The sequence below is a fragment of the Thalia democratica genome, chromosome 1, assembly GCF_965202585.1.
Source record: "Thalia democratica chromosome 1, ktThaDemo2.hap1.1, whole genome shotgun sequence".
Taxonomy (NCBI): Eukaryota; Metazoa; Chordata; class Thaliacea; order Salpida; family Salpidae; genus Thalia; species Thalia democratica.
In genome coordinates this window covers 103,999,089-104,024,088 of record NC_139165.1, presented here as the reverse complement: position 1 = coordinate 104,024,088, position 25,000 = coordinate 103,999,089, and the positions used below count along the sequence as shown (strand labels likewise).

Genomic DNA, 25,000 nt, shown 5'->3' with positions numbered 1-25,000 from the left:
GTCCATTTTACTTCAAATCATTACTGTTTATAACAAACTAAAAAATATCAGCTATTCTTATTTATTTTAACACCAGATACTCGAGCTGGATGAAGTGATCTACCCAGACGAAGGAGATTCTTGCAAGTACTACAAATGTCACGATGACGGGTTGGTTGTGCTGCATAATAAGAGACTCGCTTGTGAGAAGCAAAAGCGACCAATGTGTGATAACGGATTCGAACCTGTGTTGTATCTGGATGAAGACTGCAACTGTCAATGGGAATGTCAATGTAAGATAGTTTTGAATAAATATTAAAAAAATTGACAAAAGAAAATTAAAAATATTTAATGTATTTTTAAAAACTTTCACAACCTAAAATAAAGCTTGATTTGTGACATTTTTGATTTGCGTAAAAAATAGATAAGAACAAAAAACAGTGTATATATATGCATGACTTGTGCTAATAGTGTTGTAAAAACTACTATAAACATTTACAACTAAAAGTAAAAAAAAACCGTTGTTCAAAAAACTTATTTTACTAGGTTATTGTTCTTTGGGAGGAGATTCACAGTTCCACACATTCGACGGATCTTACTACACGATCCCAGCCCCCACAACCCAAGAATGCGGAAGCAGGACCCTCATTACGTCATCAGACAAGATAAAAGATCCTACGTCACAGTTCACCGTAAGCTACTCGGCAGTTCCTTGCACTGATGACGTAACAGTGGCCTGCATTACGTCAGTTAAGATCGAAAGAGGAGAAATGACGTATCTGCTGTCACCCGATCTCACCGTTAGTTTAGACTTTGTTTTTTGAAGTTTTTATGTTTACATGACATAATAATAGAATATTAGAATTCACCAAATCTCTTGACTAAGTTTTTTTTAACTGGGAAAATATAGTTATAACAAAATATTTTTGAATAGCTAGTTGGGAGTTTGTTTCTAAAAGTTTTGTACTTAAGGATTTTTTCTTGTTTTAAAAAAGTGATTAATCATGAAATAAAAATAGGTCACTGTGAACGATTACGTAGCGCAACTACCATACGACGAGGGAATGAACATGAGGATAACGGAGGTTGGCGAGTACACTTTAGTAGTGAAGAGCGAAATGATCGGGTTGGAACTCGAGTTCACTCCTGAGCACCACCTAGTGACTGCTACCCTGCCCGCTTATCAGTGGGACAGCAGAGTTGAGGGGCTTTGCGGTAAGTATGAGTTATAAAAATGGGACAAATTTAAATTTCTCTACAATTTTTTATTTTAATAATAAGCCTTACAAACAAACTACAAGCAATTACATCTTGTATCATTTTTGTACTTCAAAAATCTAAGTTAAAAACTGTCTTCGTAAACAGAAAACAAATGCAACAAGTATGTATATAAACATGCTTGTAATAAAATCGATTCTACTTTGCAGGTAACTGCAATAGGAGAAAAGCTGATGAACTGAAACTGAAAGACGGAAGTTTGGCGCCGAACCCGACAAAAATGGGCCACGATTGGCTCGTTGAAGAGGTATATTTGTTTAAACATATAAGTTTAATATCCTAGTAATTCGACAATTATGGGTCACAATAGTTTTTTTTTCTCATTTAATTTTTCTATAATGTTTTTTAAAATATTTTAAAGGTATTACTAAAGAATTTAGAGAAACAATCTTCTAAAAGAAAATATTCTATTATATTGTTCTTTATACTCATAAACTGTTTTAGTCTTTTATAAAAAAACTTTTATTATCAGGGCGACTGCGTGGAACCGGAACCGAAACCGCCAGTTTGTAACGACAACTATGACGTAATGTGTGATGACATCATCAACAAGCCAGAGTTCAAAAATTGTCGCGATGCTATAAGTTATGGTAGTAAAACTTTTATTGGCATTTCAAGTTGTACGGTGTAATGAAATTATGTTTGTAGCGAAGTTACTTGAACTTGATTTTCTTAGACAACTAAACAGTTTGAAAAATGTACATATTTTCTAGAATATTTTTCTCTGAATTGTTATTTTAGTTTCCTCAACTAGTTTTAATATACTTGAAAATATAAAAAAAAAGCAAAAAAAAAGCCTAATAAAAACGAATTTTCTAAACTTAAAACTGTTTGTGACTGAAAAGATAATCCAAATAATTACAGAGAGATACTATGAATCGTGCAAAGTAGATACTTGTAAGGAGAAACGAACTGCTTGTGATTCACTTGCCAGCTTTGCGGAAGCTTGCAAACACGCTGGAAAGTGTATTGACTGGAGAACTGAACAGTGTGGTTAGTATTTATTTGATGTATTAAACTGGTAAAATATAGATATACTTTAAGTTTTATTCTAAATTGAACTTGTATCTATACATAGTTTGTTTTGAAATAGATTATGTATAAAACTACTTTTCTTGCTAGGTGTAAAAAATGAAAAACCAAAAACTTTGCTTTAATAGAATGAAATTAAAACATTTACATACTATTTTTCAACTAAATTGAAATAGTACTTTTTTCCAAACAGAACTGACATGTCCCGATGGCCACGTGTATTCTCCATGCAGGAAGCAACCTTATGAGAGAACATGCGAAAACAGGTATGAGGAGGATTTTAGCATGGAGAAGGCTGAAGGGTGCTTCATTGATTGTCCTGAGGGAGAAGTTGTTATCAGTGGAAAGTGCCAGAAAGAAGAACTGTGTGATATGTGCTTTGATCAGGAAGCCGGAATATACAGAGAAGTAAGATAAATTATTTTTGGAAAATATAGATATTTGTTATCAACTTTAAAAAATAATTTCATAACAAGTTTTTCTTAAACAGTTTTTAAAATTACCTATTATCGAAAGGGATAATTGTTCAAAAGAACTAAAGTATAAAACATAACTATTATTGTTAAGTAGAGAAATAAATATATATATAAAAACAGAACCATATAGAAAACTTTGTTATAAATGTTAAAAGCTATTAAACTCTAACAGTCGGGAGTTTCTTGGGTGGATGAAGAAAACCCCTGTGTGATTTGTTCGTGCGACGGAAGAACACTTGAGATCAAATGCACCGAACAAACATGTCCTGAGAGTGAGACTCCAGTGTGCCAGGACTCATGCCAGTATTTGCAGCAGACTGTCGGGTCTTCAGCTTGTTGTCCACAGTACGAGTGCGGTGAGTTTGAATCTATTATCATATAGTACTGGTTGCTAATAAATAGTTAAGTACAACAGTACTTTCAGTTGAAGTATAGAAAATTCATTTAGATTCATTTACCTTAAGTGCTAGTTGCTAATAAGTAAGAAAAACCTTAATCTGAATATAATAAGATTGTGCAGCATGAAACAAAAACTAATTATAATTTAAAATTTGTAGCAAACAATGATTTTAGCTGGTGCTTTTGTTTTAGAATCAAAATTTTTGTTTGAAAATATAAGAATAAATAAATACGCCACTAAAGTAAGCATTAAAATAACAATTTCCTTACCAACCTGTTTATCAATTTAAACAATTTTCTAAACAGCATGTAATTACACTGCATGTCCTGCGGTGAGACCTCCTTCGTGTAAATACGGAATGCAGGAAACTCTTGTCCAATCAAAAGCAAGTATTTGCAAACCAGTGTACGAATGCGCTTGTGACAGGTAAAATTTACTGTTGTGTATAATATTGCTTATTTTTGTGTAAACTATCTGAAAATCAATTAAAAACATATTATTAGTAGTTTTAAATCATTTATCGTTCTGTTTTTTTGTTACAGTAACCTCTCGTAACTTTACGCACTCATGACGTTACGCACTCTCGTTTAGTTACGCATTTTAGAATTCTAAAAGATTCCAAAAATGAAAACTTTATCTTTTTCTAATATTGCACAAAATAGGTTTATTGTATATTTTTTATTTAAAATATGTTTTTGGATGCTAACTCACCTCTCTATACCTTTAGACTTTGTAAAATTATGTTCTTAACTAATTGATAAACATTTAGTTATACCAAAGTAAATCAGAAATTTTATTAAAAATAAGAAATTAAATTAAAATTCTGAAAGAAATATGACTGGGGTAAATTGTATTATTGAAAGTATAATGAAATAATGAGAGTTTAAAACACAAATAAATAATATAGCACTCTTGCCCTTTGTATGGATCAACATCTAAAAAAGAAATCTAATGAAACTTCCTAGCAAAAAGTAGCAGTAGTACTTAATAAATAAAGAGTTTACAATTAACACAAATCTCAATTGTTTATTATTAATATCAAAATTAGTAAAAAATTTTAACAAGTATTATTATTTAATATAAATTTAAACCCCTTTTTTAAATATATGTATAGTTTTATCTTTTTTTTTCATATTTATAAATTAAGAAAACAAATTGTTAAAAGTTGGAAAGTTTCCAGTCTGCTTTTAACTAGAAGCAACATCAAAAAACAGTCATTATAGTAAGTATATTTGGTACCTTTCGTATCTTTACGATCTCTCGTATCTTTACGCATTTTTTCTGTGGACACAATGTGCGTAAATAAGCGAGAGGTTACTGTACTGATTTGTTAAAAATTAAAGTTTTCAGCACAATGAACAGTTATTTCAAAGTTTTTAAAGCCAACATTCAATAAAAGCTATTTTCAAGATCGAAATGTGTGAAACCCACTCTCAAATGCCACCTTCCTCTTGTCCCCACTTCAATTCCCACACCGTGCTGTGATGACGTCATATGCAAGTGTCCTGACGTATGTCCAGATGGAAGCTTCAAGGGTGATGACGCAACCTTTGAGTGTGAAATTGTTAGTTTCGTATATATTTTAGTCATTAATAACAAATGTTTCTGACTATTTTATCTTTACGTTTTACGAACAGTTTATTATTTAAAAAACTGTATATTTTCGACCAACTAAAAATAAACCAATTAATTAAGCATGTATTTTTTGTAGCTTCATTGCTTAAATATTAATCAAAACAAAGAAAACAACACTCAAGAAAATTTTTATTAATATTTATCAGGGAGAAGAAGTTGAAAGAAGTACTGATGGTTGCGGCTGCTCAACTTACACTTGTGGTATGTTTTGTAAAATTTACATAAAAATATCGGCTAATATAAGCCAATTTGCATAAAAAAGTGTTTTATATATTTTATTTCTAGTTTTAATAAAAGAACTTTTTAAAAATTTGTTAATATATTTACAAAAAAATTACTATCTTCAGTTTAGTTTGTAAACAAATTTTTACAAGTTTATGTTAAAGACCAAAGTTTTCATTAAATTTGCACCTAGGAAAAAAATGCTTATGATTTTACTAATTTCTGTTAATGGACTCCAAGTGGAATAACTGTTTTACTTATATTTTGTAACTTTATCTATTTATATACTTATAAAAAGTCTTTATATTTTAGTCGTTTTTCACAAACAGTACCACGACCGGTGTGCGTGTATGAGGACGACAACGGCGTGAAATCAGTGAAGCATGACGGAGATGTTTGGGAGGACGAAGTTCATCCGTGCTATGTGCTTTCATGCGTGAACGAACAGGGAAGTCACGTGATTATGAGCGAGAACATCAATGAGACTTGCAACACTTGTCAACCTGTTAGTTGTTATTGTACTTGTTAGCTTTTGTTGATATAAGTTCTTCTATTCAGAGTTTTATTTGAGAAGGTTGTTCTACTTGCTGCATGTTCATAGGATATCTTATAAAAAAATTTCCGAAACCATTTGAAATTTTTGTTTATCTTTTGTTGTTTAAACAGGGATATGAAGCAGTAGAAGTGGAAGGCAAGTGTTGTCCTGAATGCGAACTAACACAATGCGTTGTTGAAAACCAAAATGGAAAGTTCGATCTTTACTCGGTTAGTTGAATAAAATGTTTCTTTTCTATTTTTTGTTAACAATTGCTTTTGAAAATATTCTGTAAAATATAATGTGAAGCCTTAAAGTCATAGTTTCTCATTATAAATAAAAACATAAGAAGGAGTTCAAAAGGACTAAAGAATATATATTTTACGCACTACTTGAAAATTAATTAAACAAATATAAAAGTTAAAATAAAAAGATATGTTATACTTTTTCTGTTCGACTATTCGATAATTAACTCTGTATTATTAAGACGTCAAACAAATTTCAGGTTGGCGAGGAATGGAAAGGTGAGGGATCGTGCGGAATGTACGTTTGTGACGTCATAAACGACAAACCTCACGTCACTCACAAGGAAGTCGTTTGTCCGGAAACTGTGACGTCACAAGAATGCGAGTTCGGGTACGAGCTGAGCTGCGACGAAACGCAGTGCTGCAATAAGTGCACTTGCGGTAAGTTTACATTATATGAATTGATTAGTTAGTTTTACATGTTCAACTAATGATGTTTTAGACTCATTTAAGAGTTTTTATTTTTTATTAATATATTGTGATTAAACTCAATGCTGTAATAAATGCACTTGTGGTTTGTTTAAATAATGTTATGTGTTTAGTTAACAAGTAAAACAAACTATTTAAGAGTATCAAATTGACATGTTCTTTCTAATAATATAGAAGCAAATATTTTCGTAACGTCAATGACAATTTGTATGAATATATCACTATTAGCTAGCTTGTCAAGTATCTTTTTGAAAAAAATTGATAGCGATACATTTTTTTACAGAACCTTCTGAAGTTTGCATAACAGACGCTGATAACAGCAAAACTATTGTGAGTTTTTACATAGTGTACTTTGAAATTTGTTAAATATTTCTTTGTTAAAGTTAAAAAGTTACTATTCTAGTTAAAAGCTTTTTTTCCAAATAAAATAAGTTTTAATTAATAATTACAAAGCAGTTAATGTGTTATTAGCTTGATTTAAGCTTCAATAAATTTTAAATTACAATCTTTGTACTTACTATATCTAAACAGTTTGTAACCAAACTAATTATTATAGAAACAACCGGGCAGTGTATGGCAACCAGATGATTGTACGTCTTGCAACTGCTCTCTAACAACAAGGGGTGAAGATGGTTTCCATGTGACTACCTGCCAACACATTACTTGCACCCCATGTCCTATGGTTTGTTCGGCAATTGTTTGGACTTTCAACAAATAATTGTGATTTGTAATTTTAGAATTTTTTTTTAAAACAAATCTTCCCACTAAATATAAAAGCAATACTGTTTATTGGCTTACTAAGTTGATTTGAGAAATAGTAATAACTTGTGTAGCAGTAGGTATTAGTATGACTTTACTTACTTTTGTTATTGTTTTTAAAGCTTAAAAATATTTTAAAACTAAAAATATCATTACATGTATTATGTATACTTAATTACAAATCCTGCATTTATATTCATATTAAGATAAAAATAGCTTTTAAGCTTATAAAACTCAATACTTTTTCGCATTTTAGGACTTTGAGAGAGAACAAGTAGCAGGAGATTGTTGTGGAAGATGTAAACCAATAAGATGTTCAATTTCTATTGACAACACACCAACATTATTAGAGGTTTATTGTTTGTTGTAAAAGTAGTTAAATTTATAATATTCCTTCTTGTTTTTTTGTTTATAAGTATTTAGTAAAACAATATCCACGTAGTAGATATTTTTAACTTTTATTTTAAGCAAAACTTAAAATCTAATATAATTTAGAAAGGCGATACAATCAGAGATAAATGTAATGTTTACAATTTTATTAACTATGTGTTATTTTTATAACTCTTATAACTTAGATGGGAGATACAACCAGAGACAGATGTGAAGTTTACAAATGTGTAGATGATGGTGATGGCTTTGTTCTTTTATTGGAAGAAAGAGTAAACTGTCCTGTATTTGATGCTGAAAACTGCCTCAAAATGGGAGTAAGTAGCACTTTAAAGCAACTTTTGGAAATTACTTAAAGTTTTAGATTTCAAAAGCTATTTGAATAAAAATAAAAACAGATAAATTTTTCTTGCTTTTGAATAAATTAAAAGTTATATGTAAACATACACTAAAAAAGAATGCTGACAATATTTTTTAGTATACGCAAAGCTTTAAAGTACTAAGTTTCTATTTTTATTTTACAGGGAGAAGTTGTCTATGATAAAGATAAATGTTGCCAAGAATGTAAGTGGTTGTATTTTATTTAGACAAATTTCATTTCAAATATAATTAGTGATAAAAATTAAGCATTTAAAGTTTTTTTTTAAACCGATTTTTTACAAATATACTTGATAGAGTTTTTAATTTTAAGTACTTTAAAAAATCTAAGATTAATTTTTTTTATTTTTATCAAAAAAGAAAAAAAAAGCTTTTGAATTAATGATTAGTAAGTTTTCAATAACTACAGTAGACCGTGAAAATAATAAACTAAAAAATAAAAAACACCTTATCAGGCTCCTTCACCGAGCGACCATGTGACCTGTCATCAACCACGGTCGACCAGTACCAGTTCGAAAACGGCTGCGTTGCCAGGCAACCGATAGTTGTGACGTGGTGCAGCGGTTTGTGCTCGTCCGGTGCCTCCTTCCTGCAAATGGTGCACACCTGTACCTGCTGCACACCGTCCACTTACGACAATGTCACCGTGACCACCGACTGCCTTGACGATACTGTTGTGAGTGGGAATTGTTATGTAGTTTATATATAATATATAATTATATAATTAAAAATGTTATATCTAAATAACATTTAAACTTGATGAAATGTTTAGTTTTTTAGTTAAAAGCTTTATTTGTCTTGTATGCTTTGTAAAAATAATTTAACAACTAACATATTTATTAGCTTTTAATAAGTCTTTAAAGATGAACCTCTAAAGATTTAGATTTTATCACAAAATAAATATAATAATTTACAGCAAACGATCAACTACCGTCAAATTACGTCATGCACCTGTGACATGAACACAGAGTGCGTCACGAAACCGACAAATTATGACGTCAGCGTCACCAAGATGACGTCATACAAGAACCCATCCTTCGGTAGTGAGGTGAGTATAATTAATTTTTAGCAAAATCTCACCATTAGTTTTTAGATTTATATTTTCGCACTTATACTGTTTAAAATCTTTCACACTAATTAGTAACAAGCCAAACAAACAAACTAGTTGTTTTTAAAACTTCATAAATATTTGATTTCCAAATTTTGAAACATTAAATTTTTCCAGTTGTCGCACTACCAGAGAGGGATGTCATCAGACTTGCAAAAATGCTTTGATGACACAATAAAGAGGCACGCAGTTGCCATGACAGCTGGAGTGGGATCCAAGGACTCCCATGACAACTGATCTCCGTGGAAACGTGTCTCTATGACAACCTGATTATTTATAGAAACCAGATTTCTATAATACCCTGACCGGCCGATGAATTCTTGAAACAGACCTGAGACTCGTATCTGTCGTCAATATTTGTCATTACTAATATTTACTTAGTGATGCAAATGTTTTCGATGCCTTTTTTTATTATTTTATTTTTACTGCATTCAAAATAAGCTCTTAGCTTGCCAAAAAAAGTGTTGTATTTTAAAATTTTGTTTATTTTTATTTTTTATTGTTCCTGCATTAAAAAAAAGCTTTATAAAAGCTGACAAAACTTGGTTGTTTGTTTTAAAGTATTAGTTTATTATTTAAAATATTGATAAAAGTATTATGAATAACAGTTGTAACTGCATAGCTTTAAAAACTAAAATGTATATATATTAAGTAAAAAGTGTGGTAAATGTTTAATTTTGTAAACATAACACATTTGAAATCTTAAAACTTATATGGTTTTCTACTGATGTTTAGAAACACCAAGAGCTTAGTTTAAGTTTTACTATAGTTTTGAAAAATGGTTAAGACTTCAGTAACAGCATACTAAAAAATTAGAAATATTAATGTTAAAACATCAATAATCTACGTATGTTTCCATTGTTGTCATGGTAAATAATAAACAATAATAATACATTTTTTCTAGTATAGAGATATTGCAGGGGTCGGCAACCTTTTGTAACTCGAAAAAATTGCTGGCGGGTCGCACTATGTAAAAAGTAGACTTCGAGTACCGCAGTCATTATAAAATAGCAGCATGGAAATAATGTTTAAAACCAAAAATATGGTTAAATAAGCAATAATAAAACACCAGTAAAGTGTTTTTATTGAATTAAAAGTCTAACTCTAAGTTTTAAATACAAAACCGTTTATTTTTCTGGTTTCAAAATAGTACGTATTTACATAAAAAGTACCTCGCGGGCCCTTTAAGTTTGCCGACCCTTGAGGTAACGTTATAATTTATCTTTTTCACATATTTTAGCTAGCTTTCAAAATTATTTCTTTGTTAAAAACAAGCTAAACACCCGCCAAAATATAAACTGTACATAAATCCGAGTAAACTAAATATTAAGCTGAAACTATACAAGTGTTAATGGAGAAAAAGTAATTAAAAAATATAGGATTATATAATCATGAAAGTGGAATCAAAACAATAAACATTATTTTAGTATACCAATAAACGCTTTAGATAACGCTTGGTTCGCGTTAATCATTGATTTTTGGTTAGTTTTTTTTAAATAAAGTTACGTGTCTAAATATAATAAACTATGATGAAATTTATTTTTTACTTCAAGTGCTTTAAAACAGCTAAAAGATTATAAAGTTTTGTACAATATACACAATCCTCAAAGTTTTCAAATCTGCACACTTTGTTGAAGTGTTTTATCTCGTATTCAAAAAAAAATTGTTATTAGTATTACAAATAAACTGATTTTACAGATCACCTCCAGATATTTTTGCTTAATTTTTGCTTATATATGTTCTTAATTTTCAAGTTTGTATTTATATTTTGCATTTACAAATATTAACCTTAACAAAAAACTTTAAATAAATATAACTCTGATAAATTATGTTGAGTAAAGCTTCTTATATTTGAATTGTTTTGAATGAAAAAATAATACATGTTCAATGTTTTTCAAACGTACGATTTACTTAAAAAGCGTTTTGTCAACGTTCCAAATATTAAAAAAAAACGCTTAATGGCTTACAATTGTCGTTTAATAAAGCTTTTTGTTATAAATTTAATGAGTTTAACTTTCAAAATAGTTACTAATAAAATAGTTACAAAATAGACACTTTGTTCTAAAAAAAACTATTACCTTTCTTTAAATAAACTTGGATTTGGCCGTACCTTGACAAAAAAGTCTGGTAGATACTAAGTTTAAGCAATTGAAAACTTTTAAAACTTTATAGTTTAGTAACTGTAGAAGTATTTTTATGATAAGCAATTTATTAATATTAAAGTAAAAATAAAGTTTACAACAACAAACAAGATAAATTTCAAGGTGTATTTGTGTAGTCAACACTCATAATATAGTGTTTAAATACAAAACAAAAGCACGGGTGTCAGTTGATTTACTAATTGCTTTTAATTTATACAACCAATTACTAATTTATACATTGAATAATAAAGGTTAAGCTGAATAAGTAAAATGAGCAGTCACCTAGTAACTACATAATACAAGAGATTAGTATGCTCATTTATTAATCGCTATTAATCCAAATATGCAGTTGTGTAATATTTTGTTATCATTAGTGGTTCAAATGTTTTTATGAGGTTAGTTTTTGTTACTTCTTAGATTATAGAAACAAAGTATCTTATTATCTTTTTTATGCAAGTCTTAAAGATACATAAAAACTAACTTGAAGGTTTTAAAACACTACTTAAATTAATTTTTGTTTAAGTTTTACTATTGCTTTGGTTTTCATTGTTAAGATTTTAAAAATAGTTAAAAAAGTTAGTGGATTTACATTTTTATTTCTTTATTGATAATTTAACTGCCTGTTTAGAATGCTTTTGTTTTAGAAGGGTTTAGAAATATTATTTGTTTTTGTTTCTACTTGATACGATTATATTATTTAGTCATTTTTTTGAGCATATTTTCGTTTGTTTAATAAACTAGATTTAAAACTGTACTTAAAACATGTTTAGTTATATTGTTAAAACATGTTTTTGTTTAGAATTTAAGGCTTAAAAAATATTTTGACTAGGTATAAGTATGTCCTAAAATAATTAGTTTTGATAATAAAAACGATTCTAAGTTAATAGCTTTTTTTTAAATAATCATAAAAAAAAAACCTTAGATACACTATTTAAATTGTTTAACAAGTTAAGTGCAGGCGAAAATAAATTCAACATAAATATAATCATGAAAATTATAGCTTTGAATGTGGTTATTCTATTCAGTTTCTTCTATACGACAATATGTGAAAACTTAAGCCAACAAAGTACTTATATAAGTAAGTTGTTGTTAATTTACAAACACAAAGTGGAGTTCGTATAGGCTAGAAATAAAAAAGTTTGGTTAAAACTTGTTATTAACAAAATAAAAGTTAACTTTTTATAATATTTAAGATTTACTGAAACAATAAATGCTTAACGAGTTGTAAAATGCTTGTTTTTCTTTCTTTGTAGTTAATCATAGTTTTAGTAAAACATTTTTAATTTCAACTTCTAGACATTTTTTGAAACTACCAATACACATAAAAGAAGCTAAAAGTATTTTTAGTATAACTTATATTAGTATTACACGTTTAACCATATGTTTTTAAAAATATCTAAAACTTATAATAAGTTATTTAGTTACAATTAATTAGTTTTGGGGCTTTTTGAAATAAACAAGTAGTATAACTAAACTAAGTGTAGCTGTAATACTAAACAACATGTTTAAAACTTGATGTCTCTTATTATTTGAAACTTTTGAAATTTCTAAATTTTAAATCTAAATAAAGCAGAGGCGGCTCTGGGATAATGTAATTTCAGGTGCAGAAAACTTTATGGGCGCTTTATAAGAAGTTTTGTTATAAATTATAAATAATAATTCGTAATACATTTATTAATAAAATAAACAATTCTACGTGTAACTAAGAGTCTAAAACTACAACTGTCTATGTATACAGTCATAGTTGCCATGATTTAGAGCTTTTTTGTTAACCAGCATGTAAATTTACTAAGCCCAAATAAAAAATATTTAAATTTTGGCAACTATGTATACAAACATTTTAATTCTGACAAGGTAGTTAGATTGATTTTTTAAAATTGGGTATGTCCGTATCAAATTTTTTTATAATATGCTAATAACAGTTTAAAAGATGTAACTAAAAAACCTCACCTGCGAAAATATTCATTTTAATTTTAATTGCGTGACATTATTTCAGCTACTGAAGTAGAAACAAGCTTGTCAGCCCGAAACTTACCTCTTCCGTGCTTCGATGCCAAGTTATCTGATCATCTGTTCAAACTTGCCAGCAGTAAACCGAGAAGTTGGAGGTTCACTGTTCTCGTTCTGCTTGAAGCCGATGGAAAAGAACATCTAGTCGCTAAACTGGTTCCTAAAATTAACAAAACGGTTAGCTGTTTGTAAAAAACGTAGTTATGACTACACTTGTTTCTGAATATAAAATTTCTGGTCAAAAAACAATAGCTAAATAACACTTTTATTAAAATAAAGGCATTGTACAAAAGAAAATGTAATAGATTTTTTTGTGATTCTTTAAGCTTTATTGATACGTTTCTTCCTATCTATTTTGTTGTATGAAACTTTTATACTTCTGAGAAGATAGTTTGTAAATACTTTGCGTACTGTTTATCTGTGAGACTTTTAAGAATATTTGCTATATGTTTAATATATAGGACGACTATTCTTAAGCAAAATGTTAACTTAAATAGTAATAATAAAAAATTAATTTAAATCCTAGTAAGCTTTAATGCTCTGACTTTTTTTTTTGTTTTTCATTTTTAATTTCTCAATTAAAAAACGTCACGGACCGCACTTTTTCCCCTCGCGAGCCGTAGTTTTAGTAGCTAAATAAACTTTGTTAGCTTTAGTAACTATAGTTTATAATAAAATGACTTAACAAATTATTTTAACCAAAAATGTATTATTCATTTTAACAAAAAAAATTCTTGAAAAACTACAAATTGATGTTCTCTGCAATTATTATACCCATAATTTTCTAGTTATGATCTAATTATTTACTTAATAACTCCGTTTTATTAATGTCAACTTGTTTTAATAGGGCACAAACTATATACATGTGATCCCCACTGGTAAATACAAAGGTGCAACTGGCGCGTTTAGTGCGACAACTAGCGGTCATTTTGTGATCAGTGAACCGCGAAATGATATGGCGGGAAAGTGGAAGTGCGTAATAAAACCACCAAGGAATATGGCTGATGAAGAACATTACAATCTGGAGTACGCCACACGACTCGCTTGGCTAAGTTTGTTTTGTGGTTTAAAAGTTTATACTAATTAGTTTCTGTTTTCTTTTAAGTTTGGTTGTAAAATGTCATTGAAATCAACTAGACTTAAAGTTTAACTTAATCAAATTGTTTCAAAATTGATATACTATACATTGATCTTCACAATCATTAGGAAAGTCACTTACTTCACTTTAAGTCATTTACTTGAACTAAGAGTTTTATAGTAACAAATATGTACTTACATACTTTTACAAAAAAATAAAGGAATACTATACTCTGTGGTCTAATGTTTTTATAGATAAATTATTAAAAAAATTATAAAAGTAAGACCTGTACAACTTTAAATTTCTTCCTCTTGTTTGTTTACCAAACTTTTAGAAGCGTATTTGATGATAAAAATCATGTTGTTAGTTAAAAAAAATTTAACACATTTAAAATAAACCTAGCCAGTAACGCAGGAAAAAAAAGTTATAGCATTAAATCCAAACAGATGAAAAATGCAAAAAGTCACAACAAGAAAAACTGTGCGATGACAACAAGAGTGTCTGCAGATTTGTTGAAGACAAAATGGACTTTTGTTGTTTCAAAAAAGAAACACAAAGTTAGTTTTCTTCTTTTTGTAGAAATCAACTACTATGCTTATAAAGTAACTTTAAATTAAAGTTGTAAAATACAAAACCGAATTTATTTGGCTTTTTCACTATATAAAAAACTTATATATTTGTTGTAGCTATGTATGTTAAATTTAGTTGTTTTTAGATGAATACAAAATTATTCTAAATATTTTAACATAATATTAAGCTGATTCTTAAGACTTACAATAGGAGTTAATTGACAGATTGGTATACACCACTTTGCATGAAGAAATTAAGACAGATTATTATTAAAGTCTTTTAGCTACTCACTGTAATGTTTGTTTAAAATTATTACTGTATTTGTATAAATTGTCCAACCATTACATAAAGTTTGATAAAAATGAAAAACAACAAGTTTTGACATAATAGTTTGTACTGCAATGAACCTTAAAATAGTGTCCAAATTAAAAGACTCTTTAATCTTCAAAACCAAACACTTGATAAATAGTATTGAGAATAATGTTTGATCTATTCTCAACGGGTTTATTCTTGCATTGAAACACAAACATCATGTAGCAATGTTGACGCGTTCTTAGCTCTGCGTGTTACGCATTGTATGTAAACAAAAAGACGCATCATTTAAAACCAAATAACTAAAGATAAAGTTAACGATACGTTCGTAAAATTCGACTCCAAAATAATTCGCAAGAAATCATTCTAAAAAATATTTTCTCATTAAAAATACACATTAAAGAGCAGAAAATTGAGCGTCTGCCTTTTCTTGATTTAAAACTTCAAAAAGAAGAGAACCAATCATTAAAACCAATAATGCGTGAGCACGTCAAAAACAAACAAATATATCAACTGTGTATACCTTTGCGTATAAATTCAAGTAGAACAGAAAAGTAATGTCAACAACAAAATTAAGTTCTTTAAAATTAATCACATTTAGATTTGGAAACTCTGATTTTATTAAAAATTGTTTTGATCAAATAAATATTTTTTGAAGCTCTTTCAACCGAAAAAAAATATTATATCAATGTTTATCTAAAAAATATAATTGTACAACTGTTTAGAAATGTATAAACTTTGTAGATGTCTGCATAGACGACAACAGCAAAGTTTATTGTGACAACGGAAATGAAGTGTGTGAGAAATATACATCAGTAGTAAAGCCCCAAATTGTACAAAGAAACTGCAAAACTATACACGAAACTAACAGTGAGTTGTATAAATTGTTTTAACTTCTTTTAATTCTAACTGTTTTAATTAGTTAAAAACGCCGATTCTCAAGAGTACCTTTTGTATTTTTTTATTTTGCGACTAGTCTTTTGTTTTTAAGCTCTAATAAATTTTAATTATCAATAAGTCGCATTTTTTTTAGATCTACAAGATAAAGACATTGAGCCAACACTGACAAGCACTAATACAACAAAGACTATAAAAAAAGCTAAAAATAGTTTAGTTGCTTATGTATGCGGAGGACTGGCGATTACATTTCTTATGTTATCAATAGCTCTGTTTGTTTATTCGAGACGATTGTAATTAATAATAAAAGTTTTACTATATTTTGTATAAAAATCACAACTAATCAATAATGTTGTTTTGTATACTTTCTTAAGTGACCAGCTATTTCTAAATAGTTAAAAGTGTTTTTTTTCTAAAGCGTTTAAACTTGAGAACCTGTATTTTACCTTGTTAAAGTCTTTTTAAAAACTTTTTTCAAAAACCAATTAGTTTTAAAATTTAAAGAACTTTTATCTTTAAATGGTTTAACTTGAAAACTTGAACTCACTGTTGTAAAAATTGAAAACTTAATCGCGACACTGAAGCCAGCAAGTTATGCTTATGAACATTTTTATACTTTATCATCGTTTAGAAAATTTGTTTGTTTTTATTTTTGTTTACATATTTCATTGTATTAATAACAGACCTTAAACATGTTTAATTTATTGATATATAAGTAGAAAAAATATTAAATTTTTTTTTTGTTGTTTTAAAATAGTGTTTATTAAAATACTGTTAATTACTAACTACCTTAATAATTTGACAAAAGTTTTACTATGTATATATTTTACTGAACATAAAAAAAGCTCTTGAACAATTGTGGGATCTGGTGCACGAAAAAATATTTCGGTTATCGAGTCGTCCACCACGAATACCTTTTAACGTCTTGTCTTGCCGTCTGCTAATTAGTATTGCTATATACTTTTGATGTTTGTGTTATGTTGTTAGTTATGCATTTATTCAAAAACTTACCAAGAGGTTTTAATAAAACTTAAACTATTGTAGAATTAATTTTATGCTGTGTTAAACTATTTGTAAACCAACTTTTAAACAAGTATTGCTGTTGAAACAGCTGGTAAAGTATCTTTTAGTTAGTTTTGTAAATTTCTTCTTTCTTTATCAAACAAAACTATAAGAATGCGTTTGAAGAAAATAATTTTTAAACAGCAAAGTTTAATATTGTTTTTATCGATGTGCTACCAATTAAATAACCTAGTAATTTTTATACATGGGACTTTGTAGCAAGTTGATAGCAGAATCTGAGAAGAGTTTTGTAATTCAAAACAAGTAAAAAAAATATAAAAAGCTTAAGTTACTTTAAATATGGTAAGCAAATGAAAAAGTGAAAGGCAACAAAACTGTTTGTATAACGCCGAACTATATTAGTAAAACTTTCAATTGTTACAAAAAATAAAGGTGTCAACTTCTAAAGAAGTCTCTTCATAAAATCTTAAATCAATCAAGAATTTTATAAGTCTAATATGCAACATCGTTAACACGATCACCAACGTATTTACTTAAATTATTTATAAGCTCATTTAATGATGAGTTTTGTAATATGTTTCTTAAGTCAAGTTAATGGATCTTTGTTTCGATCTTACTTTTATATAAAAATATATTTACTCGTTGTTCGAGGCTATACCAATTGGTTTGTATCTTTTGATACTGAGTTTGTAAGCAACTAAATTATTCGACTTTTGACAGCTTTAAAATTACCTTAGTTTGAACGAAAATATAAAGAACGCCAACACGTAGTAAGAAAACAGACTTGAAAATTATAACGCTTCTTTATTTATCGAACTTGTAAAGCATTGAGTTATAACCTTACACCAGAATATTGTTCAACAGATCAATTAAATTATGAGATCTACAAAAATAAGTGTTAGTTTCAGGAATAAGAGCTTATTTGAATCAAGTATCTCTATTAATTTTTAGATCAACAAAGTTTCAAGATAAAAAAGTTAGTTATTACACTTAGTTAATAATGCTTTAAAAAAACATGTGTAAATATCTAACTAAAAACAATTAGTTAAGAACGTCTTTTATCTAAAAAATTGTTTTTTTTAATTTTGTTGTTTTCTTAAATACTATGTAACATTTTATTAAGTTTTAAACTAAAAAACTAAACTTTTTTACTAAAGAAAAAAAATATATATATTTCAAAACATTTAAGCATTAGTTGTTGCTTTTAAGGAATAATACATTAAATTTATTTTGTTACAGTGCAAAATTGAATATTCTGAACGAGTACAAAAAAATTTACAAAAAAAAAAAAACATTTATACGCATACTAATATCTTTCGAGTATTCAAAACTTTTTTAAAGAAACAGCACAAATATCTGTTTGTAATCTAACGTTTACAACAGGGGTTTCTCGACAGGAATTTAGGGGGCCATGAGGAGCAAAGAAGGGGGGCATGAACTCTAAAGGGACCACAGAGAGGTCATGAGGTAGAAACTTACACTAGATATTATGGAGTTGATGATGAAGGGCAAAAAAAAAAAAAAAAGGATCTAGGTATTTTTAATGGTAGTTTTTTGAGTAATGTTGGAGGGAGCCATAGATTTTTTAAATTTCTGTTTAGGGGGCTTTTTGAAAATAAGTTTGGGAAACCCTGCTATAAAAAAATATAATATTTTTGAGTATGTTTCCTAAATTAAATTAGTAAATTTGTAAACACGAACCTTGTATGCTTCTAATGAGTAAATTTTGACTTTAATTAAAAATTATATAAAAAAAATGATGATTTATTAAAAATTATAACTGACAATAAAACATATTTTTTGATTAAAATATTGTATGTTAAATAATACTATCTTTCAAAAAAATGATATTAACGTTATTTGAATTAAAGCATTAACTTTAGTAGAATTTATTCAAACTAAGCAAAACTTGAAAACAGTGAATATTAAAAACGTAAAAAAAAAATATATATTACAAAAAGTAATTTTCATTTAAGTAAAACCTATATAAAACATTTCCAAAAATTATGTGCTTAAATTAAAATTAATAGTCTTAAAGATTTTAACAGAAAAAAATAGCAAAATATATAGAACAGTTTTTTTCTTTAGTTTTACTATAGAGTATATTTATCACAACAACAGAAAACTAACAAAGTATTATTACTCCAAAAATCATACTTAGTTAAATTTTGTTTGCTTTAAAAATATTCTTTATTTTAGGTTTAGTTCAAATTTTTAAGATTAGTTTTTAAAACTAAACACTTTTGAAATATTTACCATTTTTGAAATGAAAGCAAAAAACTCATACAAGTGTTAAATAAACTTTTTAAAACAAATATAATGTTTGAAACACAGTGATTTTTTAAAGAACAGTTGAAAACAGCTTTTGTTTTAAGACAGCTATATTTTTGATTGCGTAAAAAAATTTACAAATTAAATTTTTTCATAGTTATGCTAGATTAACAGCTTAAAACTATTATAAAAACACAAGTTTCTACAAGCTTTGAACACGTGTAGAGTCGAGTCCATAATCTAATTTAAATAGACAGTGTTTTAAAGGGATTAAAAGTTTAAAGTATTTTAAAGAGTGTACAAGAGTTTTCTTAATTTGAACTTATGATGTAAAAATATCAGCTTTTAAAGATATTATATTTAAACTAGACCTTTATACTTAAATAAAATTCAAGTTTATTCTATTGCAGTGAATACTACTTGCTTTAAATTAAACATATAAATTACAGTATAACTAAACAATCCAGTTTTACAAACACAAACAAAACTATTTAAAAAAATTCCCCCCATTCATTTAAACACTATCACCACTGGAGGTAGTATCACCGCTTTCTTCATCGTCATTGGCTGAAGTTTCGTCGCTTTCTTGATTTTCATTGGTCGAAGTTTCACCAACCTCATTTTCAGCTAACGCATCAATCTCCTTGTTCAAAACAAATTCCTCAACGTGATTGGCTGAAACATCGCTAGTTGATAGGAATGGACACTTGGTGGGAGTGTTGTCTTGTTGTCTGGCCACCTGTGAAGAATGGAAGCTTTGATGAGTTTAATTAAACACAATTAGCTACATCCTCCGATACAGTAGACCAGTGCTTCTGAAATAGGGTTCCGCGGTGCCTCTCAGGGGTTCCGCGAAGCCTTTCGAAATTTAAAAATTTATGTAAAAATTATTTACATTTTACGTAAAATTAAAATTAGGGGTTCCGCGGAAATTTTGAACTTCGGAAAAGGGTTCCGCCACTAGAAAAAGGTTCAGAAGCACTGCAGTAGACCACTAATATGCTAATTTTAAATGAAAAATTAGAAACCGCCAACTCAATAGCTTTGAATCAAAACATTGTTGTCAGCTTTACATAATGATTATAAAACGAGTGAATTAAAATAGTGACTGGCCTGCTAAGGGATTTACGAGGATAAAATTAATTTATATACATTAAGTTCAGTAATACTACTTAACTCCACAACCTGCTTCTATAATCATATATATATTTTTACAGTTTTATTTGTTTGTTCAACCTGTTCTTACTTCATAAGTACTTAGGGATGTATGAAATTACATTTTATAGTTTAATTTATTGTATTCTTAACTACTACACTTATGAAGATTATTATTTGGGCTAAATATTTGGATCTCGTAGACCACTAATTGTGATATGTGAACTTTAAATCAAAATCTAACGAAACTCAAACTCAAAAGCTTTAAACCGAAACAATTTTGGAAAATTTTAAAACATAATGATTAAAACACGATTGAGTCTGGCAAACTGCGGCCTGCCAAAGGATAAATGAGGACCAACTTAGGGGAGTTTATTATAATAAAAATAGTTTCTAAGTACAGTAATACTACATAAATTTACAACCTGCATCTATAATTATATATATTGCAACATAAAGTTTGAATATTTAGTCCTGGACAAGACATTAAAAGGTATCCGTGGTGTGCGACTCGATAACCGAAAAGTCCTTCGTGCACCAGGTCCAAGGACCAAATGTTTTGTCTTTTTATTATTTGTAACAATTACATAATTATAAACATTATCAAAACCTGCTCTTTGATCTTCATGGGAAGCTCAGGATGTAAGAAATGATCTGATGCAAATTGACGGACATCTTCCGGCTTCTTCAGCAATAATTCTCTGTTTAATTATAATATAAATTTATTATATAAACAAGTTAAACTTAATACTCTACCACATAAATCCTAGTAAAACTTATTTGAAAATAAGAGCTTGTCATTTTTGAGCATAAAAATAATAAATTTTTGTACATCATTTTTAACAATTCTGTGTAGAAGTGATATACCCACCCTGCAGATATGCCAAACTTTTTGTATTTACACATGTATTGTATATACATAAGGGGAAACGGGTCAAAATTGAACAAGGTTACTAATTTGCACAAAGGTAATTTTGCACAAGGGGACTAAATTGCACGAAGAAACTTTTGGACCAAAAGTCTATTTTGCACGAGTTACAATTTTGCACGGAGAATCATTTTTGCACGCGAGTAAAAAAAAAACAAAAAAAAAAAAATAAAAGATAAATTAATAAAAAAGATAAAAGAAAATAAAGTAACTGACTGATGATAAGGGTTAGGGGTAACAGTGATAGTTAAAATAAAAGAATATAAAAAAACTAATAAAAATTATTATAAAAACAAAAAAATAAATATTAAAAACTTTATAAAACGATAAAAAAAGCTACCAACAGAGGGTAAGGGTTAGAGGTAACAGTTAAAGTAAAAAAAAAACAACAAAAAAAAGGAAAATTATCAACCAAGGGTAAGGGTTAGGAGCAACAATGATGGTAAAAAGAAAAAAAAATTCAAGTCAACAAAAAAAAGAATAACTCGTGCAAAATTGTCTGCTCGTGCAAAAGTATCATTTTGCAATTTTTTGCCCTCGTGCAATTATGTACGCTTGTGAAAACTTGACAGCTACCCACATTAGGGAGCTATAAAATTGTATTTTTTGGTTTTTAGCTCTAATTTTTTTTATTTATGAACTATCATAAGAACACCTTGGGCAAGTGAATTGAATAAACTTTTAGTGAGACTTTGCTTAATTTATTCTGGAAACACACCAATGTAAACTGTATGGGACTATAAAAGTTTGACCTTGTAATTCAAAATGTTTAACATGTGGCAATTATCACAAAGAAACACTGTACGGAATTTGATATGATTCAAAGAAAGTTTCACGGATGCACTTATGATTTTTTCAAAAAAACTTTAAGCAATTGAAAATGATAACCTCTATGAAACTTCTTCAAGTGGTTGCACAATTATATTTTTTATAACTGCCACATGTAAAACTAATTTAGGCTTAAAACTTTGAGGCTAATTTTTCCAGGTTCTATACAGTCAAACTAAGATTGTTTTTAGAAAATAATCCAAGCCCCTAAAAACATTTTCAAATCACCTCATACTTTGTCCCAGGTGCTCTTATGATTATCAATGTGTATAAAAATTAGGGCTTAAAACTCAACTAAACTCATTATTCATAAGCAAGCACATGGAATATATGGGAACGGGTCTAAATTACACAAAGAAAAAAAATTGCACTAGGTTACTAAATTGCACAAAAACAAATTTGCACAGGGGACAAAATTGCTATGATGCACTTATAGCCTCAATGTTATATATACTTGTAGCTGTCAAAATTTCACAAAATTACATAATTGCACGAGGGTACAAAATTGCACAAAGAAAATTTTCACGGAGGGTCAATTTTGCACAAGATTAAAAATAAAACAAAAATAAATACTTAATGAATTATTGAAAAAAACTAAAAGAAAAAAGTTACTGACAAAGGGTAAGGGTTAGGGGTAACTGTGATAGTAAAATTAAGAAATAAAATTTAAAAAAAAAATTCAAAACGTGCAAAATTGTCTGCTTGTGCAAAAGTATCTTAGTGCAACTTTGTGCCCTTGTGCAATTATGTACGTTTGTGAAATTTTGACATTTACAAGTATATCTAACATTGTGGCTATGAGCTTGTTTTATTGCTGTTATAAATAAAACTATCTTGCATATTTAATAATTTTAGCTGTTTGACTTAATTTGTAAAAATAATTCATGACAATCTAAGTGTAAGAGGTAAGAAAATTATAGCTCCTAGATTTTCAAAAAAAAACATTCAAAATTCTCAAATACTGTTTTTTGATTGATATCACATAAAAAACTTTAGAAACTAAAAATAGCAAACAAATTATTTGTAAGTTTAGCCAACTTTAAATTAAAAGTTTAAAACTTACAACAATTTACACTTAAACATGTTTAAGATAACTAAAGCAACCTCATAAATCCATGAATGAGAAACTGCATTTCTGGGTGCTTTCTGATGTATTCCTCATTTTGTAGTCTCTGCCTTATCTGTAAAAATATAATGTTAAAGTTTTCTTTAAGTGTACTTAAAGGTACTTTAAATTACTTAATTGTAAGTCATTTCATTGAAAATATTTTTTGTTCTTAAAAATAAGATTGTTTGTTAACTGTAAAATTTATGGTAATGCTTTTGCTTGAGCATAAACATCTTAAAACTTAAACTTCTAGTGTGGTTAAAAAAAAGTCAAAACTTTATTCTGTGTAAAATTACTTAATTTTATTTATAACTTTAAACTGAAATAACCCAAAACATTATATATTTTTAAAATATTAAAACTACTCTGAATTATAAATTCGAATTCCCTCAAAAACGTTGATTACAGTTTAAAACATTAGATTGTATAAGTTTAAATAAATTACTGAATCACATCTTCTTAATGATAACTATTATTTGCAGTTTTGGTTATCTCATTCAAGTGTAAGATATTGAAATCTCCAACTTTGATTAATTTTACTTAAATTTATTGTAAAATACCTTAAAAGGAAATTAAATATTATGTATAAACCTACAAAAAATCAAGCTTTATGAAAATACTTTACCTTCCTAAAACTAAAAATGATCTTATTCTAACAATAGCAACTTGCACTATTTATCTTATAGTATATATATTATTTTATATTAACTTATTTTATCTCAGTAAATAGTGTTTAACAAGATTCATTTTAAATAAGTTAATTAGTAAAATACAAGTAATGTAACAAATTTTATAAGACATTTTAAAAACAAAATTGCAAGTTTAGGTCTAAATTTTTAACAAAAATAATAAACTAAAATGCTAAAATGCAAAAGTTTATTAAAGACACTATGTAATTACATTTAACAGTGCAATTTTAATTTATCTTTATTATTAGTACAGCTATTTAAAAAACTACTTTTAAGCATAGTTAAAAGTGATAAGAAATTGAAATAAAGTAACTAAATTTTCATTTAACTTAAAGTAAAAGTTTTTTTACTTTAAATGTAGTCAGCTTAACTTGCTGATCATCAGATAAAGCTCCCAAATCATATTTATTCATACCATGAGGTTGAAGTTCAACTGGTTTTCTTGCCTGCATTTCTTTAATTGATTTCATCTTTGGTACTTTGATTTAGGTTACAGTTTACTTTTCTACAAATGTTGTTATATTTTGAAATTAGTATTAAGAAAAATATTATTATAGCTAATATATTTGAAATGATTGTGAACATTAAAAACAAAAGTTTGTATTAGATTATCAGTACTAAACAAAGTTATACAGTTACCTTTCTTAATTTTTTTCCAATAGAAATAGCACAGATAATATATATTTTTTTAAAATTGATGATTAAAGAAAATAAAGTGATCAAAATAAGTAAATAAGAATACCTATCTAACTTTTATAAGTAAATTTTTATAACAAAATACATCTTTCTGTTCAAAAACTGCCTGAAAAACTTTAAAATTTATGTCAAGTTTTAAGCTTGCATTAATTACACAAACTTAACAGAAATTATACATGTATATTATTTTAACATTTTTATTTTATGTGGTAGAGCTCCATTGAAAATGTTATATACTATTTGTAAGCTCAAAATTTAAAAAGGTTTTTTTTAATTCTGTTTTTTTTTTTCAAAAAATTATGGGTATATTTAGAGCAATTTAAGCACACAATGAGAGTCATATGACTCAATAGGCCAAAATGAAACCTCAC

The 25,000-nt window shown here is 27.8% G+C and overlaps 1 protein-coding gene across 1 annotated transcript; it reads right to left on the bottom strand.

Annotated features, from left to right (window-relative positions):
- Positions 1–19,546: 19,546 nt before the first annotated feature.
- Positions 19,547–24,431, bottom strand: LOC145846134 (RIIa domain-containing protein 1-like). Its single transcript, XM_082953053.1, has 4 exons — positions 24,284–24,431; positions 23,241–23,317; positions 20,991–21,081; positions 19,547–19,964 (listed from the first exon to the last, which is right to left on the bottom strand). Exons 1-4 carry the CDS (start codon positions 24,401–24,403, stop codon positions 19,740–19,742), a joined length of 513 nt encoding a protein of 170 aa, XP_082809179.1. The 5' UTR covers positions 24,404–24,431; the 3' UTR covers positions 19,547–19,739.
- Positions 24,432–25,000: the final 569 nt, after the last annotated feature.

Excerpts from the sequence above, each read along its gene's own strand:
- LOC145846134 (XM_082953053.1), bottom strand. The coding sequence starts at position 24,403 with ATGAAATCAATTAAAGAAATGCAGGCAAGAAAACCAGTTGAACTTCAA. Across the intron at positions 23,318-24,283 it reads TTAAGCTGACTACATTTAAA|ATAAGGCAGAGACTACAAAA; the intron begins GTAAAAAAACTT and ends ATATTTTTACAG. Across the intron at positions 21,082-23,240 it reads CTCATTCATGGATTTATGAG|AGAATTATTGCTGAAGAAGC; the intron begins GTTGCTTTAGTT and ends ATAATTAAACAG.